Source organism: Coloeus monedula (assembly GCF_965178545.1).
Source record: "Coloeus monedula genome assembly, chromosome: 34".
In the NCBI taxonomy this organism is placed as follows: domain Eukaryota; kingdom Metazoa; phylum Chordata; class Aves; order Passeriformes; family Corvidae; genus Coloeus; species Coloeus monedula.
In genome coordinates this window covers 1075201-1093769 of record NC_138814.1, presented here as the reverse complement: position 1 = coordinate 1093769, position 18569 = coordinate 1075201, and the positions used below count along the sequence as shown (strand labels likewise).

General features: G+C 57.6%; 1 protein-coding gene across 6 annotated transcripts in view; it reads right to left on the bottom strand.

The window, feature by feature from the left end:
• LOC309583924 (TBC1 domain family member 17-like) overlaps positions 1 to 18569 on the bottom strand; it is a 43879-nt gene that overhangs the window by 13847 nt on the left and 11463 nt on the right. For 3 of the 6 annotated variants that reach the window (XM_082299800.1, XM_082299799.1, XM_082299801.1), the window contains 5 exons: positions 15803 to 15931; positions 14025 to 14153; positions 12669 to 12769; positions 11496 to 11590; positions 6193 to 6282 (listed from right to left, as the gene is read on the bottom strand). In XM_082299800.1, the coding sequence (XP_082155926.1) occupies positions 6193 to 6282; positions 11496 to 11590; positions 12669 to 12769; positions 14025 to 14153; positions 15803 to 15931 (544 nt within the window). Of the gene's footprint in view, positions 1 to 2372; positions 2474 to 6192; positions 6283 to 11495; positions 11591 to 12668; positions 12770 to 14024; positions 14154 to 15802; positions 15932 to 18569 lie in introns of all 6 variants that reach the window. The other 3 variants (XM_082299802.1, XM_082299804.1, XM_082299803.1) reach the window with 2 other exon arrangements.

The following is an 18569-nucleotide window of genomic DNA, read 5'->3' as shown; positions in this document are numbered from 1 at the left end:
AAAACCCCAAAATCCCCCCCAAAAAACCAAAAAAACCCAACCCCCCCCAAAAAAAACACACAAAATCCCCCCAGAAAAACCCAAAATCCCCTCAAAAAAACTCCGAAAAAACCCCAAAATCCCAACCCCAAAAAAACCAAAACCCCCCCAGAAAGCCCCCAACCCCCCCAAAAACCCTAAACCCCCCCAAAAAGAACCCCAAAAAAACCCCAACTCCCAAAACCCCAAAAAACCCCAAAAACCTCCCAGAAAACCGCAACCCCCCCCAAAAAAACCCAAAAAAACCCAAAATCCCCCCCCAAAAAAACCCAAATCCCCCCAAAACAACCCCAAAAAATCCCCCCAAAAAACCCAAAATCCCCCCAAAAACCCCAACCCCCCCAAAAAAAACTCCCAAAAAGCCCCCAAATCCCCCCCAAAAACCAAAAAAAACCCCAAAATCCTCCCCCCAAAAAAACCCAAAATCCCCTCAAACCCCCCCCCAAAAAACCCCAAAATCCCCCCCCAAAAAACCCAAAATCCCCCCAAAAAACCCCAACCCCCCCAAAAACTCCCCCCAAAAACCCAAAGTCCCCCCCAAAAAACAAACCCCAAAATCCCCCCCAAAAAACCCAAAATCCCCCCCAAAAACCCAAAATCCCCCCAGAAAAACCCAAAATCCCCCCAAAAACCCCAACCCCCCCCAAAAAACCTCCCAGAAAACCCCAAAATCCCCCCCAAAAAACCAAAAAACCCCCAAAATCCCCCCCAAAAAACCCCCAAAATCCCTCCCAAAAAACCCCCAAAATCCCTCCCAAAACAAACCCAAAAAATCCCCAACCCCCCCCAAAAAACCCAAAATCCCCCCAGAAAAACCCAAAGTACCCCCAAAATACCCCAACCCCCCCCAAAAACCCTAAAAGCCCCCAAAATCCCCAACCCCCCCAAAAAAAACCCAACTCCCAAAACCCCAAAAAACCCCAAAATCCCCCCCCCAAAAACCCCAAATCCCCCCAAAACAACCCCAAAAAATCCCCCCAAAAAACCCAAAATCCCCCCAAAAACCCCAACCCCCCCAAAAAACCCCTAAAATACCAAACTCCCAAACCCCTCAAAAACCCCCAAATCTCCCCAAAAAACCCCCAACCCCCCAAAAAAACCCAAAAAAAATCCCCCAAAAAACCCGAACTCCCAAAACTCCAAAATCCCCCAAAAAAACCCCAAAAAACCCAACCCCCCCCAAAAAAACCCCAAAAACACCCAAAAACCCCCCAAAAAACCCAACTCCCCCCAAAAAAACCAAACCCCCCAAAACCCCCCAAAAAACCCCCAAAACCCCAAAATTCCCCCCCAAAAAAACCCAACCCCCCCCAAAAATCCCCCCAAACCCCCCAAAATCCCCCCAAAAAACCCCAAAAACCCCCAAATTCCCCCCAAAAATCCCCAAACCCCCCAAATCCGCCCCAAAAATTCCCCTTTTGGGGCCTTTTTGGGGCTCGATTTTTTCCTCCCCTCCCCCCAAATTTCGGGGCCCAACCCCCCAAATTTTGGCTCCCCCCCCAAATTTTGGGTTTCTCCCCCAAATTTTGGGGTCCTCCCTCCCCAAATTTTGGCCCCTCGCCCCCAAAATTTCAGGGTCCCCTCCCCAAATTTTGGGGTCCCTCCCCAAATTTCAGGGTCCCCCCTTCCCCAAATTTGGGATGTCCCCCCCAAATTTCGGGCCCCCCCGCCCCCAAATTCCTGGGTCCCCCCAAATTTTGGGGTTCCTTCCTAAATTTTGGGGTCCCCCCTCCCCAAATTTCAGGGTCCCGCCTCCAAATTTTGGCCCCCCCGCCCCCAAATTTTGGGGTTTCCTCCCCAAATTTCACCCTCCCCCCCCCATTTTGGGGTTCCCTCCCCACATTTTGGGGTCCCCTCCCCAAATTCCTGGGTCCCGCCTCCAAATTTCGGGGTCCCTCCCCCCAAATTTTGACTCCCCCTCCCCAAATTTCAGGGTCCCCCTCCCCAAATTTTGGGCCCCCTCCCCCAATTTCGGCCCCCCCCGCCCCCAAATTTCAGGGTTTCCTCCCCAAATCTGACTCTCCCCCCAAATTTTGGGGTTCCCTCCCACATTTTGGGGTTCCCCCCCTCCCCAAATTTGGGGTCCCTCCCCCAAATTTCGGGGTCCCACCCCCCAAATTTTGGCCGCCCCCCCCCCAAATTTCACGGTCCCCTCCCCAAATTTGGGGTCCCCCCCCTCCCCAAATTCGGTTCTCCCCCCAAATTTCGGGCTCCTCCCTCCCCCAAATTTCAGGGTCCCGCCTCCAAATTTTGGCCCCCCCGCCCCCACATTTTGGGGTTCCCTCCCCACATTTTGGGGTCCCCCCTCCCCAAATTTGGGGTCCCCCCCTCACCACCATCTCCATGAGGCTGCAGAAGCCCCAAAACGCCTCCACCTCGTCGGGGCTGACGGTGGCCAACAGGGCCAGCAGCTCGCCCATGCCCCGCACGTAGCCTGCGACCCCAAAACACCCCAAAAACACCCCAAAATCAACCCCCAAATCAACGCCAAATCCGGGGAGACCCCAAAAACACCCCAAAATCAACGCCAAACCGGGGAGACCCCAAAAACACCCCAAAAACACCCCAAAACACCCCAAAAACACCCCAAAATCAACCCCAAATCCGGGGAGACCCCAAAAACACCCCAAAAACACCCCAAAATCAACCCCAAATCCAGGGAGACCCCAAAAACACCCCAAAAACACCCCAAAATCAACGCCAAACCGGGGAGACCCCAAAAACACCCCAAAAACACCCCAAAATCAACGCCAAACCGGGGAGACCCCAAAACCACCCCAAAATCACCCCAAAATCAACCCCAAAATCAACCCCACATCCGGGGAGACCCCAAAAACACCCCAAAAACACCCCAAAATCAACCCCAAAACACCCCAAAAACACCCCAAAATCAACCCCAAACCGGAGAGACCCCAAAAACACCCCAAAACCACCCCAAAATCAACCCCAAATCCAAGGAGACCCCAAAACCACCCCAAAATCACCCCAAAATCAACCCCAAATCCGGGGAGACCCCAAAAACACCCCGAAGTCAACCCCAAACCGGAGAGACGCAAAACACCCCAAAATCAACCCCAAAATCAACCCCAAAATCAACCCCACATCCGGGGAGACCCCAAAACCACCCCAAAATCAACCCCAAATCCAAGAAGACCCCAAAACACCCCAAAACCACCCCAAAATCAACCCCAAAAACACCCCAAAACCGGCCTGAGACGGGGGGGGACCCCAAAATCCACCCCAAATCCGGGGAGACCCCAAAACACCCCAAAAACACCCCAAAAACACCCCAAAATCAACCCCAAACCGGAGAGACCCCAAAACCACCCCAAAACCACCCCAAAATCAACCCCAAAATCAACCCCACATCCGGGGAGACCCAAAACCACCCCAAAATCAACCCCAAATCCAAGAAGACCCCAAAACACCCCAAAAACACCCCAAAATCAACCCCCAAATTGGCCTGAGTGCGGGGGGACCCCAAAACCACCCCAAAATCCACCCCAAAACCGGCCTGAGACAAGGGGGACCCCAAATCCACCCCAAAATCACCCCAAAATCAACCCCAAACCGGAGAGATCCCAAACCACCCCAAAACCACCCCAAAATCAACCCTAAATCCGGGGAGACCCCAAAAACACCCCAAAACACCCCAAAATCCACCCCAAATCCGGGGAGACCCCAAAAACTGGCCTGAGGGGGGGGACCCCAAAAACACCCCAAAAACACCCCAAAATCAACCCCAAAAACACCCCAAAACACCCCAAAAACACCCCAAAAACACCCCAAAATCAACCCCAAATCCGGGGAGACCCCAAAACCACCCCAAAATCAACCCCAAAAACACCCCAAAACACCCCAAAAACACCCCAAAATCAACCCCAAACCGGAGAGACCCCAAAAACACCCAAAACCACCCCAAAATCAACCCCAAATCCGGGGAGACCCCAAAAACACCCCAAAACCACCCCGAAGTCAACCCCAAAACACCCCAAAAACACCCCAAAATCAACCCCAAACCGGAGAGACCCCAAAACCACCCCAAAATCACCCCAAAATCAACCCCAAATCCGGGGAGATCCCAAAAACACCCCAAAAACACCCCGAAGTCAACCCCAAAACACCCCAAAAACACCCCAAAATCAACCCCAAACCGGAGAGACCCCAAAACCACCCCAAAATCACCCCAAAATCAACCCCAAATCCAAGAAGACCCCAAAACACCCCAAAAACACCCCAAAATCAACCCCAAATCCACCCCAAAACCGGCCTGAGACGGGGGGGACCCCAAAATCCACCCCAAAACCACCCCAAAATCAACCCCAAACTGGAGAGATCCCAAACCACCCCAAAACCACCCCAAAATCAACCCTAAATCCGGGGAGACCCCAAAAACACCCCAAAATCAACCCCAAAAACACCCCAAAACACCCCAAAAACACCCCAAAATCAACCCCAAATCCGGGGAGACCCCAAAACCACCCCAAAACCGACCCCAAAACCAAAAAACCCCCCCAAAAATCCCCCAAAATCGCCCCGAAATCCCCCCAAATTCCCCCTAAAATCCCCTCATATCCCCCAAATTCCCCCAAAAAATCCCAAAAAAACCCCAAAAAGCCCCAAAATTGCCCCAAATCCGCACCGAGGTCGAAGTGGAACATGCAGAAGGTCACGAGGACGTCGCGCTCCCCCAAAATCCCCCCGAAAATCCCCAAAAAAATCCCCAAAAAAATCCCAAAAAATCCCAAAAAAATCCCCCAAAAATCCCCAAAAAATCCCAAAAAAAATCCCAAAAAATCCCAAAACCCCCAAAAAGCCCCAAAAAGCCCCAAAATTGCCCCAAATCCGCACCGAGGTCGAAGTGGAACATGCAGAAGGTCACGAGGATGTCGCGCTCCCCCAAAATCCCCCTAAAATCCCCCAAAAAATCCCTTCCAAATCCCTCCAAATTCCCCCAAAAAAGTCCCAAAAAAACCCCAAAAATCCCAAAAATTCCCCCTAAAATCCCCCCAAATCCCCCTTAAAATCCCCCAAAATCCCCCTAAAATGCCCCTAAAATCCCTTCCAAACCCCCCAAAAACCCCCAAAAAATCCCCAAAAAAATCCCAAAAAAATCCCAAAAAATCCCAAAACCCCCAAAAAGCCCCAAAAAGCCCCAAAATTGCCCCAAATCCGCACCGAGGTCGAAGTGGAACATGCAGAAGGTCACGAGGACGTCGCGCTCCCCCAAAATCCCCCCGAAAATCCCCCAAAAAATCCCCAAAAAAATCCCAAAAAATCCCAAAAAAATCCCAAAAAAATCCCAAAAAATCCCAACCCCCCCAAAAAGCCCCAAAAAGCCCCAAAATTGCCCCAAATCCGCACCGAGGTCGAAGTGGAACATGCAGAAGGTCATGAGGACGTCGCGCTCCCCCAAAATCCCCCCGAAAATCCCCCAAAAAATCCCAAAAAAATCCCAAAAAATCCAAAAAAAATCCCAAAAAAATCCCAAAAAATCCCAAAACCCCCAAAAAGCCCCAAAAAGCCCCAAAATTGCCCCAAATCCGCACCGAGGTCGAAGTGGAACATGCAGAAGGTCACGAGGACGTCGCGCTCCCCCAAAATCCCCCCAAAATCCCCCCTAAAATCCCCCAAAAAACCCCAAAAAAATCCCAAAAAATCCCAAAAAAATCCCCAAAAAAATCCCAAAAAAATCCCAAAAAATCCCCAAACCCCCAAAAAGCCCCAAAAAGCCCCAAAATTGCCCCAAATCCGCACCGAGGTCGAAGTGGAACATGCAGAAGGTCACGAGGACGTCGCGCTCCCCCAAAATCCCCCCGAAAATCCCCCCTAAAATCCCCCAAAAAATCCCCAAAAAAATCCCAAAAAATCCCCGAAAAATCCCAAAAAAATCCCAAAAAATCCCAAAACCCCCAAAAAGCCCCAAAAAGCCCCAAAATTGCCCCAAATCCGCACCGAGGTCGAAGTGGAACATGCAGAAGGTCACGAGGACGTCGCGCTCCACCAAAATCCCCCCGAAAATCCCCCCTAAAATCCCCAAAAAAATCCCCAAAAAAATCCCAAAAAATCCAAAAAAAATCCCAAAAAATCCCCAAAAAATCCCAAAAAATCCCAAAAGCCCCAAAAAGCCCCAAAATTGCCCCAAATCCGCACCGAGGTCGAAGTGGAACATGCAGAAGGTCATGAGGACGTCGCGCAGCAGCGCCGGCGGCACCGAGGGGGGGGCCCGGGCCAGGTCCCGCTCTGGGGGGGCATTTTGGGGTCAGTTTGGAGCATTTTGGGACATTTGGGGCATTTGGGGCATTTTGGGGTCAGTTTGGGGCATTTTGGGGCATTTTGGGGTCAGTTTGGGACATTTGGGCTCATTATGGGGCAGTTTGGGGTCAGTTTGGGGCATTTTGGGACATTTGGGGCATTTGGGGCATTTTGGGGTCAGTTTGGGGCATTTTGGGGCATTTTGGGGTCAGTTTGGGACATTTGGGCTCATTATGGGGCAGTTTGGGGACAGTTTGGGGCATTTTGGGACATTTGGGGCATTTGGGGCATTTTGGGGCATTTTGGGGTCAGTTTGGGACATTTGGGGCATTTGGGGACAGTTTGGGGCATTTTGGGGTCAGTTTGGGGCATTTTGGGGTCAGTTTGGGGCATTTTGGGACATTTGGGGTCATTATGGGGCAGTTTGGGGCATTTTGGGGCAGTTTGGGGCATTTTGGGGCATTTGGGGTCATTATGGGGCAGTTTGGGGCATTTTGGGGCAGTTTGGGGCATTTGGGGTCAGTTTTGGGGTCAGTTTGGGACATTTGGGGCATTTGGGACATTTTGGGGCATTTTGGGGTCAGTTTGGGGCATTTTGGGACATTTGGGGCATTTGGGAACATTTTGGGTCAGTTTGGGGGTCATTATGGGGCAGTTTGGGGACAGTTTGGGGCATTTTGGGACATTTGGGGCATTTGGGGCATTTTGGGGCATTTTGGGACATTTGGGGTCATTATGGGGCAGTTTGGGGCATTTTGGGACATTTGGAGTCATTATGGGGCAGTTTGGGGCAGTTTGGGACATTTGGGGCATTTTGGGGTCATTATGGGGCATTTTGGGACATTTTGGGTCAGTTTTGGGGTCATTATGGGGCAGTTTGGGGACAGTTTGGGGCATTTTGGGACATTTGGGGCATTTGGGGCATTTTGGGGTCAGTTTGGGGCATTTTGGGACATTTGGGGCATTTGGGGTCATTATGGGGCAGTTTGGGGCATTTTGGGGTCAGTTTGGGACATTTGGGGACATTTGGGGTCAATTTGGGGTCAGTTTGGGGCATTTGGGGTCAGTTTTGGGGCAGTTTGGGGACATTTTGGGGACATTTTGGGTCAGATTGGGGTCAGTTTTGGGGTCAGTTTGGGGACATTTGGGGTCATTATGGGCTCATTATGGGGCATTTTGGGGCATTTTGGGGGCTTTTGGGGTCATTATGGGGCAGTTTGGGGACAGTTTGGGGCATTTTGGGACATTTGGGGCATTTGGGGCATTTTGGGGTCAGTTTGGAGCATTTGGGGGCATTTTGGGACATTTGGGGTCATTATGGGGCAGTTTGGGGTCAGTTTGGGACATTTGGGGTCAGTTTGGGGCATTTGGGGTCAGTTTTGGGGCCAGTTTGGGGTATTTTGGGGACATTCTGGGACATTTTGGGTCAGTTTGGGGTCAGTTTTGGGGTCAGTTTGGGGCATTTGGGGGCGTTTTGGGATATTTGGGATCATTATGGGGCAGTTTGGGGCATTTTGGGGTCAGTTTGGGGACATTTGGGGTCATTATGGGGCATTTTGGGGCATTTTGGGGGCTTTTGGGGACATTTGGGGTCAGTTTGGGGTCATTATGGGGCATTTGTGGTCAGTTTTGGGGTCATTATGGGGCAGTTTGGGGACATTTCGGGTCAGTTTGGGGCATTTGGGGTCAGTTTGGGTCAGTTTTGGGGGCATTTGGGGACATTCGGGGGAATTTCGGGTCAGTTTGGGGTCAGTTTGGGGGCATTTGGGGTCACTTTGGGGTCACTTTGGGGTCACTCTGGGGTCAGTTTTGGGGTCAGTTTGGGGTCAGTTTGGGGTCACTTTGGGCTCTCACCGAGCCGTTCCCGGTACCCCCTCAGGGGTCACTTTGGGGTCATTTTTTGGGTCATTTTAGGGTCACTTTGGGGTCAGTTTTGGGGTCAGTTTGGGGTCACTCGGGTCAGTTTTAGGGTCACTTTGGGGTCGCTTTGGGGCCAGGTTTTGGGTCATTTTGGGATCAGTTTTTGGGTCATTTTAGGGTCACTTTGAGGTCAGTTTTAGGGTCAGTTTGGGGTCAGTTTTGGGGTCAGTTGGGGGTCAGTTTGGGGTCAGTTTTGGGGTCACTTTGGGGTCACTTTGGGCTCTCACCCAGCCATTCCTGGTACCCCCTCAGGGGTCACTTTGGGGTCAGTTTGGGGTCAGTTTTGGGGTCATTTTAGGGTCACTTTGGGGTCAGTTTTAGGGTCAGTTTGGGGTCACTCGGGTCAGTTTTAGGGTCACTTTGGGGTCGCTTTGGGGTCAGGTTTTGGGTCAGTTTGGGGTCAGTTTTTGGGTCATTTTAGAGTCACTTTGGGGTCAGTTTAGGGTCACTTTGGGGTCAGTTTTAGGGTCAGTTTTGGGGTCATTTTAGGGGCCACTTTGGGGTCACTTTGGGCTCTCACCCAGCCATTCCTGGTACCCCCTCAGGGGTCACTTTGGGGTCAGTTTGGGGTCAGTTTGGGGTCAGTTTGGGGTCAGTTTTGGGGTCAGTTTGGGGCATTTGGGGGCGTTTTGGGATATTTGGGATCATTATGGGGCAGTTTGGGGCATTTTGGGGTCAGTTTGGGGACATTTGGGGTCATTATGGGGCATTTTGGGGGCTTTTGGGGTCATTTGGGGGCAGTTTGGGGACATTTGGGGTCCGTTTGGGGTCATGGGGCATTTGGGGTCAGTTTTGGGGTCATTATGGGGCATTTTGGGGCATTTTGGGGGCTTTTGGGGACATTTGGGGTCAGTTTGGGGTCATGGGGCATTTGGGGTCAGTTTTGGGGTCATTATGGGGCAGTTTGGGGACATTTCAGGTCAGTTTGGGGCATTTGGGGTCAGTTTGGGTCAGTTTTGGGGGCATTTGGGGACATTTGGGGGAATTTCGGATCAGTTTGGGGTCAGTTTGGGGACATTTGGGGTCACTTTGGGGTCACTCTGGGGTCAGTTTGGGGTCAGTTTGGGGTCAGTTTGGGGTCACTTTGGGCTCTCACCCAGCCGTTCCCGGTACCCCCTCAGGGGTCACTTTGGGGTCATTTTTTGGGTCATTTTAGGGTCACTTTGGGGTCAGTTTGGGGTCACTCGGGTGAGTTTTAGGGTCACTTTGGGGTCGCTTTGGGGCCAGGTTTTGGGTCAGTTTGGGGTCACTCGGGTCATTTTGGGATCAGTTTTTGGGTCATTTTAGGGTCACTTTGAGGTCAGTTTTAGGGTCAGTTTGGGGTCAGTTTTGGGGTCAGTTGGGGGTCAGTTTGGGGTCAGTTTTGGGGTCAGTTGGGGGTCAGTTTGGGGTCAGTTTTGGGGTCACTTTGGGGTCACTTTGGGCTCTCACCCAGCCATTCCTGGTACCCCCTCAGGGGTCACTTTGGGGTCAGTTTTGGGGTCATTTTAGGGTCACTTTGGGGTCAGTTTGAGGTCAGGTTTTGGGTCATTTAAGGTCACTTTGGGGTCATTTTTTGGGTCAGTTTGGGGTCATTTTTTGGGTCATTTTAGGGTCACTTTGGGGTCAGTTTGGGGTCACTCAGGTCAGTTTTAGGGTCACTTTGGGGTCAGTTTTTGGGTCAGTTTGGGGTCACTCGGGTCAGTTTTAGGGTCACTTTGGGGTCAGTTTTTGGGTCATTTTAGGGTCACTCAGGGGTCAATTTTGGGGTCACTTCGGGCTCTCACCGAGCCGTTCCCGGTACCCCCTCAGGGGTCAGTTTGGGGTCAGTTTGGGGTCAGTTTTGGGGTCATTTTAGGGTCACTTTGGGGTCAGTTTTAGGGTCACTTTGGGGTCAGTTTTGGGGTCATTTTAGGGTCACTTTGGGGTCAGTTTAGGGTCACTTTGGGGTCAGTTTTGGGGTCATTTTAGGGTCACTTTGGGGTCACTTTGGGGTCAGTTTTTGGGTCATTTTAGGGTCACTCAGGGGTCATTTTTGGGGTCACTTTGGGGTCAGTTTAGGGTCACTTTGGGGTCAGTTTTGGGGTCATTTTAGGGTCACTTTGGGGTCACTTTGGGGTCAGTTTTTGGGTCATTTTAGGGTCACTCAGGGGTCATTTTTGGGGTCACTTTTGGGCTCTCACCCAGCCGTTCCCGGTACCCCCTCAGGGGTCACTTTGGGGTCAGTTTGGGGTCAGTTTTGGGGTCATTTTAGGGTCACTTTGGGGTCAGTTTTAGGGTCAGTTTTGGGGTCATTTTAGGGTCACTCAGGGGTCAATTTTGGGGTCACTTCGGGCTCTCACCCAGCCGTTCCCGGTACCCCCTCAGGGGTCACTTTGGGGTCACTTTTGGGGTCAGTTTTAGGGTCAGTTTGGGGTCAGTTTTGGGGTCAGTTTGGGGTCAGTTTTGGGGTCATTTTAGGGGCCACTTTGGGGTCACTTTGGGCTCTCACCCAGCCATTCCTGGTACCCCCTCAGGGGTCACTTTGGGGTCAGTTTGAGGTCAGTTTTGGGGTCATTTAAGGTCATTCTGGGGTCAGTTTAGGGTCAATCAGGGATCAGTTTAGGGTCACTTTGGGGTCAGTTTTGGGGTCATTTTAGGGTCACTTTGGGGTCAGTTTTTGGGTCAGTTTGGGGTCACTCGGGTCAGTTTTAGGGTCACTTTGGGGTCAGTTTTTGGGTCATTTTAAGGTCACTCAGGGGTCATTTTTGGGGTCACTTTGGGCTCTCACCCAGCCGTTCCCGGTACCCCCTCAGGAGTCACTTTGGGGTCACTTTGGGGTCAGTTTGGGGTCAGTTTTGGGGTCAGTTTGGGGTCACTCAGGGGTCAGTTTTTGGGTCACTTTGGGGTCAGATTTGGGTCATTTTTGGGGCCACTTTGGGGTCTCACCGAGCCGTTCCCGGTACCCCCTCAGGGGTCACTCAGGGGTCATTTTTGGGGTCACTTTTGGGGTCCCACCCAGCTGTTTCTGGTACCCCCTCAGGGGTCACTTTGGGGTCACTCAGGGGTCATTTTTGGGGTCACTTTGGGCTCTCACCCAGCCGTTCCCGGTACCCCCTCAGGGGTCACTCAGGGGTCATTTTTGGGGTCACTTTTGGGGTCCCACCCAGCTGTTCCTGGTACCCCCTCAGGGGTCACTTTGGGGTCACTCAGGGGTCAGTTTGGGGTCACTTTGGGCTCTCACCCAGCCGTTCCTGGTACCCCCTCAGGGGTCACTTTGGGGTCACTCAGGGGTCATTTTTGGGGTCACTTTGGGCTCTCACCCAGCTGTTCCTGGTACCCCCTCAGGGCGCTGTTCCTCCGCAGCTGCCCCGGGCTCAGCGAGCGCCACTGGAGCTTCATCCGGAAATAATCGTCCCTGCACACCCCAAAAGTGTCCCAAAAGTACCCAAAACTACCCCAAAAGTACCCAAAAGTACCCAAAAGCACCCCAAAAGCACCCCTGGTGCCCCAAAATCACCCCTGGCACCCCAAAACTGCCCCTGGCACCTCCAAACCACCCCCAAAACCACCCCAGCACCCCAAAACCACCCCAAAACCACCCCTGGCACCCCAAAACCACCCCTGGTGCCCCAAAATCAACCCTGGCACCCCAAAACCACCCCCGATATCACCCCTGGCACCCCAAAAGTGACCCCAAAACCCCCCCTGGCACCCCAAAACCACCCCCAAACCCTCCCCTGGCACCCCAAAAGTGACCCCAAAACCACCCCTGGCACCCCCAAACCACCCCCAATATCACCCCTGGCACCCCAAACCCGCCCTGCCACCCCAAGTTTCCCCCCTGGCACCCTAAAATCCCCCCCCGGCACCCCAAAACCGCCCCTGGCACCCCAAAATCCCCCCTGGCACCCCAAAACCACCCCCAAAATCACCCCTGGCACTCCAAAACCACCCCCTGGCACCCCCAAACCACCCCTGGCACCCCAAAACCACCCCCAAAACCACCCCTGGCACCCCAAAACCACCCCCAAAACCACCCCTGGCACCCCAAAACCGCCCCTGGCACCCCAAAATCCCCCCTGGCACCCCAAAACCACCCCCAAAACCACCCCTGGCACCCCAAAATCCCCCCCTGACACCCGAAAACCACCCCCAGACTCTCCCCTGGCATCCCAAAACCTCCCCTGGCATCCCAAAACCCCCCCTGGCACCCCGAAATTCCCCCCGGCACCCCCAAAACCACCCCCAAACCCTCCCCTGGCACCCCAAAAGTGACCCCAAAATCACCCCTGGCACCCCAAAACCTCCCCAGGCACCCCCAAACCACCCCTGGCACCCCCAAACCACCCCCAAACCCTCCCCTGGCACCCCCAAACCACCCCTGGCACCCCCAAACCACCCCCAAACCCCCCCTGGCACCCCCAAACCACCCCTGGCACCCCAAATTTGCCCCCTGGCACCCCAAATTTGCCCCCTGGCACCCCCGTGCTGACCTGCGTGCCCGCTCGGTGCCCGGGGGGCTCTCGGGGTCCCCCCAGCGCTGCAGCCCCAGGAGGCAGCGCCAGCCCTGGGCCCGAACCTCGGGGCTCAGCCCCTGGGGGCGGGGCCGCGTCAGGCCACGCCCCCTCGGCCACGCCCCCGTGTGGTTAGACAGCTGAGGCCACGCCCACCGCCCCAAACCACGCCCACTGTGCGTTATCGGCACCTAAACCACGCCCACCCCGTGGCCACGCCCACCATGCTCTTATCAAACCCTCGTGGCCGCGCCCACCGCCCCAAACCACGCCCACCACCCGTTATCAGCACCCAAAACCACGCCCACCCCGTGGCCACGCCCACCACGCCCGTATCAGTCATGGCCACGCCCACCGCCCCAAACCACGCCCACCACCCGTTATCAGCACCCTAAGCCACACCCACCCCGTGGCCACGCCCACCACGCCCGGATCAGTAATGGCCACGCCCACCGCCCCAAACCACGCCCACTGCGCGTTATCAGCACCCTAAGCCACGCCCACCCCGTGGCCACGCCCACCATGCCCTTATCAGACATGGCCACGCCCACCGCACGTTATCATCACCCTATGCCACGCCCAAACCCCTGGCCACGCCCACCATGCTCTTATCAAACCCTCGTGGCCACGCCCACCGCCCCAACCACGCCCACAGTGCATTATCAGCACCCAAAGCCACGCCCACCCCGTGGCCACGCCCACCATGCCCTTATCAGTCAAGGCCACGCCCACCGCCCCAAACCACGCCCACAGCGTGTTATCAGCACCCAAAGCCACGCCCACCCCATGGCCACGCCCTTATCAAACCCTCCTGGTCACGCCCACCCCGCCCTTATTAAACACTCGTGGCCACGCCCACCACCCTAAACCACGCCCACCGCACGGTATCAGCCAGCAAAGCCACGCCCACCACACCCTTATCGGTCAAGGCCACGCCCACCGCCCTAAACCACGCCCACAGTGCGTTATCACCACCCAAAGCCACGCCCACAGCTCGTTATCAACCCCGATGGCCCCGCCCACCCCGAGGCCACGCCCACAGCTCGTTATCAACCCCAATAGCCCCGCCCACCCTTATGGCCACGCCCACCCCCTTATCAAACCCTAATGGCCAAGCCCACATCTCATTATCAACCCCACAGCCCCGCCCACCACAGGCCCCACCCACTTCTAAGCCACGCCCACCACACCTCCTTATCAACCATTGTGGCCACGCCCACACCTCATTATCAACCCCAATAGCCCCGCCCACCCCATGGCCACGCCCACACCTCATTATGAACCCGATGGCCCCGCCCACCCCAGGCCCCGCCCACCCCAGGCCCCGCCCCTCACCCCGCGGAAGATCCGCCCCCTCAGCACTTCCGGGTCCAGGCTCCGCCCCTCGGCGTCGTGGCCCCGCCCCCACTCAGCGCTGGCCACTGGTGGCCCCCGGGGGGGGGAGGGGCGGGGCCCCAGGGACACCTGGGGAGGGGGGGAGGGGCGAGTTAAAGCCACGCCCACCTGGGGGCCACGCCCACCTGGGGCCACGCCCACCCAATTCAAGGTGGCCCAAAAAACGCCTCAGGAAGCCCCGAAAAGGGCCAAAAATGCCTCGAGGTGACCCTGAAATGACCCCGAAGTGACCCCAGAGTGACCCCGAAGTGACCCCAACCCACCCCAAAATGATCCCGGAGCCCAAAGTGACCCCAGAGTGACCCCAAAACTGACCCCAAAATGACCCCAAAGTGACCCCAAACCCCCCAAAATCCCCCCCAAACCCTCGAGTCCCCAAAAATCGCCCAACCCCCCCAAATTTCCCCCCCCAAACTGCCCCCAAATCCCCCCAAGCCTCCCAAAATCCCCTAAAACGCCTTAAAATTCCCCAAAACCCCCCCAAAATCCCCCAAATCCCCCCCAGATCGCCCCCAAACCCCACCCAAAATCCCCCGAATTCCCCCAAAATCCCCCCAATTTCCCCCCAAAACCCCCCCAGGTCCCCCTAACCCCCCAAAGTCCCTCAAAATCCACCCCAAACCCCTCAAAATCCTCCCAAATCCCCCCGAGCCCCCCCAATTTTCCCCCTAAACCCCCCCAAACCCCTCAAAATCCCCCAAAACTGCCCAAAATCCCCCAAAACGCCCCCAAAAACTCCCAAAATCCCCCAAAACTCTCCCAACGCCCCCCAGAACCCTCCCGAGCCCCCCAAAATTTCCCAAAAATCCACCCAAACCCACCCCAAATCCCCCCAAATCCCCCAAAACCCCCCGATCCCCCCCAAAATCCACCAAATGTCCCCAAAATCCCCCAACCCCCCCCCAAAAGTGCTCAAATCCCCCCAAAACCCCCCGAGCCCCCCAAAATCCTCCCCAAAATCCACCCAACCCCCCCCAAAATCCCCCAAAATCCTCCCCAAAGCTCCCCAAAATCCCCCAAAACCCCCCAAAGTCCCCCAAAACTCCCCCAAAATCCCCTCCAAACACCTCAAAATTCCCCCAACCCCCCCAAGCCCCCCAAAGTCCCCCCAAACCCACCCAAAATCCCCCAATCCCCCCCAATTTCCCCCCAAAATCCCCCCAGAACCCCCCAAAAACCCCCCAAGGCCCCCAAACCCAAAATCCACCAAATCCCACCCAAAATCCCTGAAATCCCCCCAAAAACCCCTGGAGCCCCCCAAAATCCCCCCAACCCCCCCCCAAATCCACCCCAGCCCCCCCCAAACCCCTCAAACCAACCCCAAACCCCCCAAAATCCCCCAAGATTGCCCAAAATCCCCCAAAACGCCCCCCAAATCCCCCAAAATCCTCCCCAAACCCATCCAAAACCCACCCAAAATCCCCCCAATTTCCCCCCAAAAACCCCCTGAGCCCCCCAAAATCCCCCCCAAATCCACCCAAAACCCCCCCAGATCCCCCCCAAAATCCACCCAAAACCCCCCCAGATCCACCCCAAACCCCCCAAATCCACCCAGAACCCCCCCAAACCCCCCCCAAATTCCCCCCAAAACCCCCCTGAGCCCCCCAAAATCCCCCCAAAACCCCCCCAGATCCACCCAGAACCCCCCAAAACCCCCCAAAATCCCCCCAAATTCCTCCCAAAATCCCCCCAAAATCCCCCAAAATCCCCCCACTCACGCAGGCGATGACCTCGAAGGGGGGTTCGGGGTCGGGGTCCGGCTCCCCCCGCCCGGGGGTCCCGCGGGGCCCCCCCAAAAGGCGGCTGAGCCCCCCCAGGGTGGCGGCGTAGGGACCCTGCAGGAGCCGCTGGGGGGGAGGGGCAAGGGGGGGTCAGGGACCCCCCAAAAAGGGACCCAAACCCCCCCGGGACCCCCCAAAAAGGACCCAAGCCCCCCGGGACCCCGAAAAGCCCCCGGGACCCCCCAAAAGGGACCCAAACCCCCCGGGACCCCCCAAACCCCCCGGGACCCCCCAAAAGGGACCCAAGCCCCCCGGGACCCCCCCAAACGGACCCGACCCCCCCCCAGGGACCCCCCAAAACCCCCCAGGACCCCCCCAGAGTGACCCAACCCCCCCCCCGGGAGCGCCCCCAACCCAAAATCCCCCCGGGACCCCCCCAAAAATGACCCCGGGATCCCCCCCAGAGTGACCCAACCCCTCCGGGACCCCCCAAAAGCCCCCCGGGACCCCCCAAAGGGATCCAACCCCACAGGGACCCCCCAAAAGGGACCCAACCCCCCCTGGGACCCCCCAAACCCCCCCGGGACCCCCCCCAAAACGGACCCGACCCCCCCCAGGGACCCCCCCCAAAAAGGACCCAAACCCCCCAGGACCCCCCCAAACCCCACAAGGACCCCCCCCCAAAAGGACCCAACCCCCCCTGGGACCCCCCAAAACCCCCCAGGACCCCCCCAGAGTGACCCAACCCCCCCCGCGAGCGCCCCCAACCCAAAATCCCCCCGGGATCCCCCCAAAAATGACCCCGGGATCCCCCCCAGAGTGACCCAACCCCTCCGGGACCCCCCAAAAGCCCCCCAGGACCCCCCCAAAGGGACCCGATCCCCCCGGGACCCCCCCCCAAAAGGGACCCAACCCCCCGGGACCCCCCAAAAAGGGACCCGAGCCCCCTCCGGGACCCCCCAAGTGACCCCCCCAACCCAAAACCCCCCCGGGACCCCCCAAAAGGGACCCAACCCCACAGGGACCCCCCCCCAAAAAGGACCCCCTCCAACCCAAAACCCCCCCGGGACCCCCCCAGAGTGACCCCAGGACCCCCCAGAAGTGACCCCCAGGACCCCCCTGAGCCCCCCCAAATCCGGGGGTCGCTCCCGGTGACCCAACCCCCCCCCGGGACCCCCCCAAAAGGGACCCAAAACCCCCGGGACCCCCCAAAGGGACCCAACCCCCCCTGGGACCCCCCCAAAAAGGACCCAAACCCCACAGGGACCCCCCAAAGGGACCCAACCCCCCCGGGACCCCGCAAAGCCCCCGGGACCCCCCCCCAAAAGGACCCAACCCCCCCCAGGACCCCCCAAAAGGGACCCAAACCCCCCCGGGACCCCCCAAAAGGACCCAACCCCCCCCAGGACCCCCCAAAAGGACCCAAACCCCCCCGGGACCCCCCAAAGGGATCCAACCCCCCCCGGGAGCGCCCCCAACCCAAAATCCCCCCGGGAACCCCCCCAAAACGGACCCGACCCCCCCCAGGGAACCCCCCCAAAAGGGACCCAACCCCCCCCCGAGGGACCCCCCAAAACCCCCCAGGACCCCCCCAGAGTGACCCAACTCCCCCCGCGAGCGCCCCCAACCCAAAATCCCCCCGGGACCCCCCCAAAAACGGACCCGACCCCCCCCAGGGACCCCCCCCAAAAGGACCCAACCCCCCCTGGGACCCTCCAGGACCCCCCCAAAAGGGACCCAAGCCCCCCGTGACCCCCCCAAACGGACCCGACCCCCCCCAGGGACTCCCCAAAAGGGACCCAACCCCCCCTGGGACCCCCCAAAACCCCCCAGGACCCCCCCAGAGTGACCCAACCCCCCCCGGGAGCGCCCCCAACCCAAAATCCCCCCGGGATCCCCCCAAAAATGACCCCGGGATCCCCCCCAGAGTGACCCAACCCCTCCGGGACCCCCCAAAATCCCCCCGGGACCCCCCCCCCAAAAGGGACCCAACCCCCCCGGGACCCCCCAAAAAGGGACCCGAGCCCCCTCCGGGACCCCCCAAGTGACCCCCCCAACCCAAAACCCCCCCGGGACCCCCCAAAAGGGACCCAACCCCACAGGGACCCCCCCCCAAAAAGGACCCCCTCCAACCCAAAATCCCCCCGGGACCCCCCCAGAGTGACCCCAGGACCCCCCAGAAGTGACCCCCGGGACCCCCCTGAGCCCCCCCAAATCCGGGGGTCGCTCCCGGTGACCCAAACCCCCCCCGGGACCCCCCCCCAAAAGGGACCCAAAACCCCCGGGACCCCCCAAAGGGATCCAACCCCCCCTGGGACCCCCCCAAAAAGGACCCAAACCCCACAGGGACCCCCCCCCCAACGGGACTCAACCCCCCCTGGGACCCCCCAAAAGGGACCCAACCCCCCCCGGGACCCCCCCAAAAGGGACCCAACCCCCCCCGGGACCCCCCAAAAGGGACCCAAACCCCCCAGGACCCCCCAAACCCCCCCGGGACCCCCCCCAAAAGGACCCAACCCCCCCCGGGACCCCCCAAAGGGATCCAACCCCCCCTGAGATCCCCCAAACCCCCCCTGGACCCCCCCCCAAAAGGGACCCAACCCCCCCGGGACCCCCCAAAAGGGACCCAACCCCCCCCGGGACCCCCCAAGTGACCCCCCCAACCCAAAACCCCCCCTGGGACCCCCCAAAAGGGACCCAAAATCCCCCGGGACCCCCCAAAAAGGGACCCAACCCCCCCTGGGACCCCCCAAAAGGGACCCAA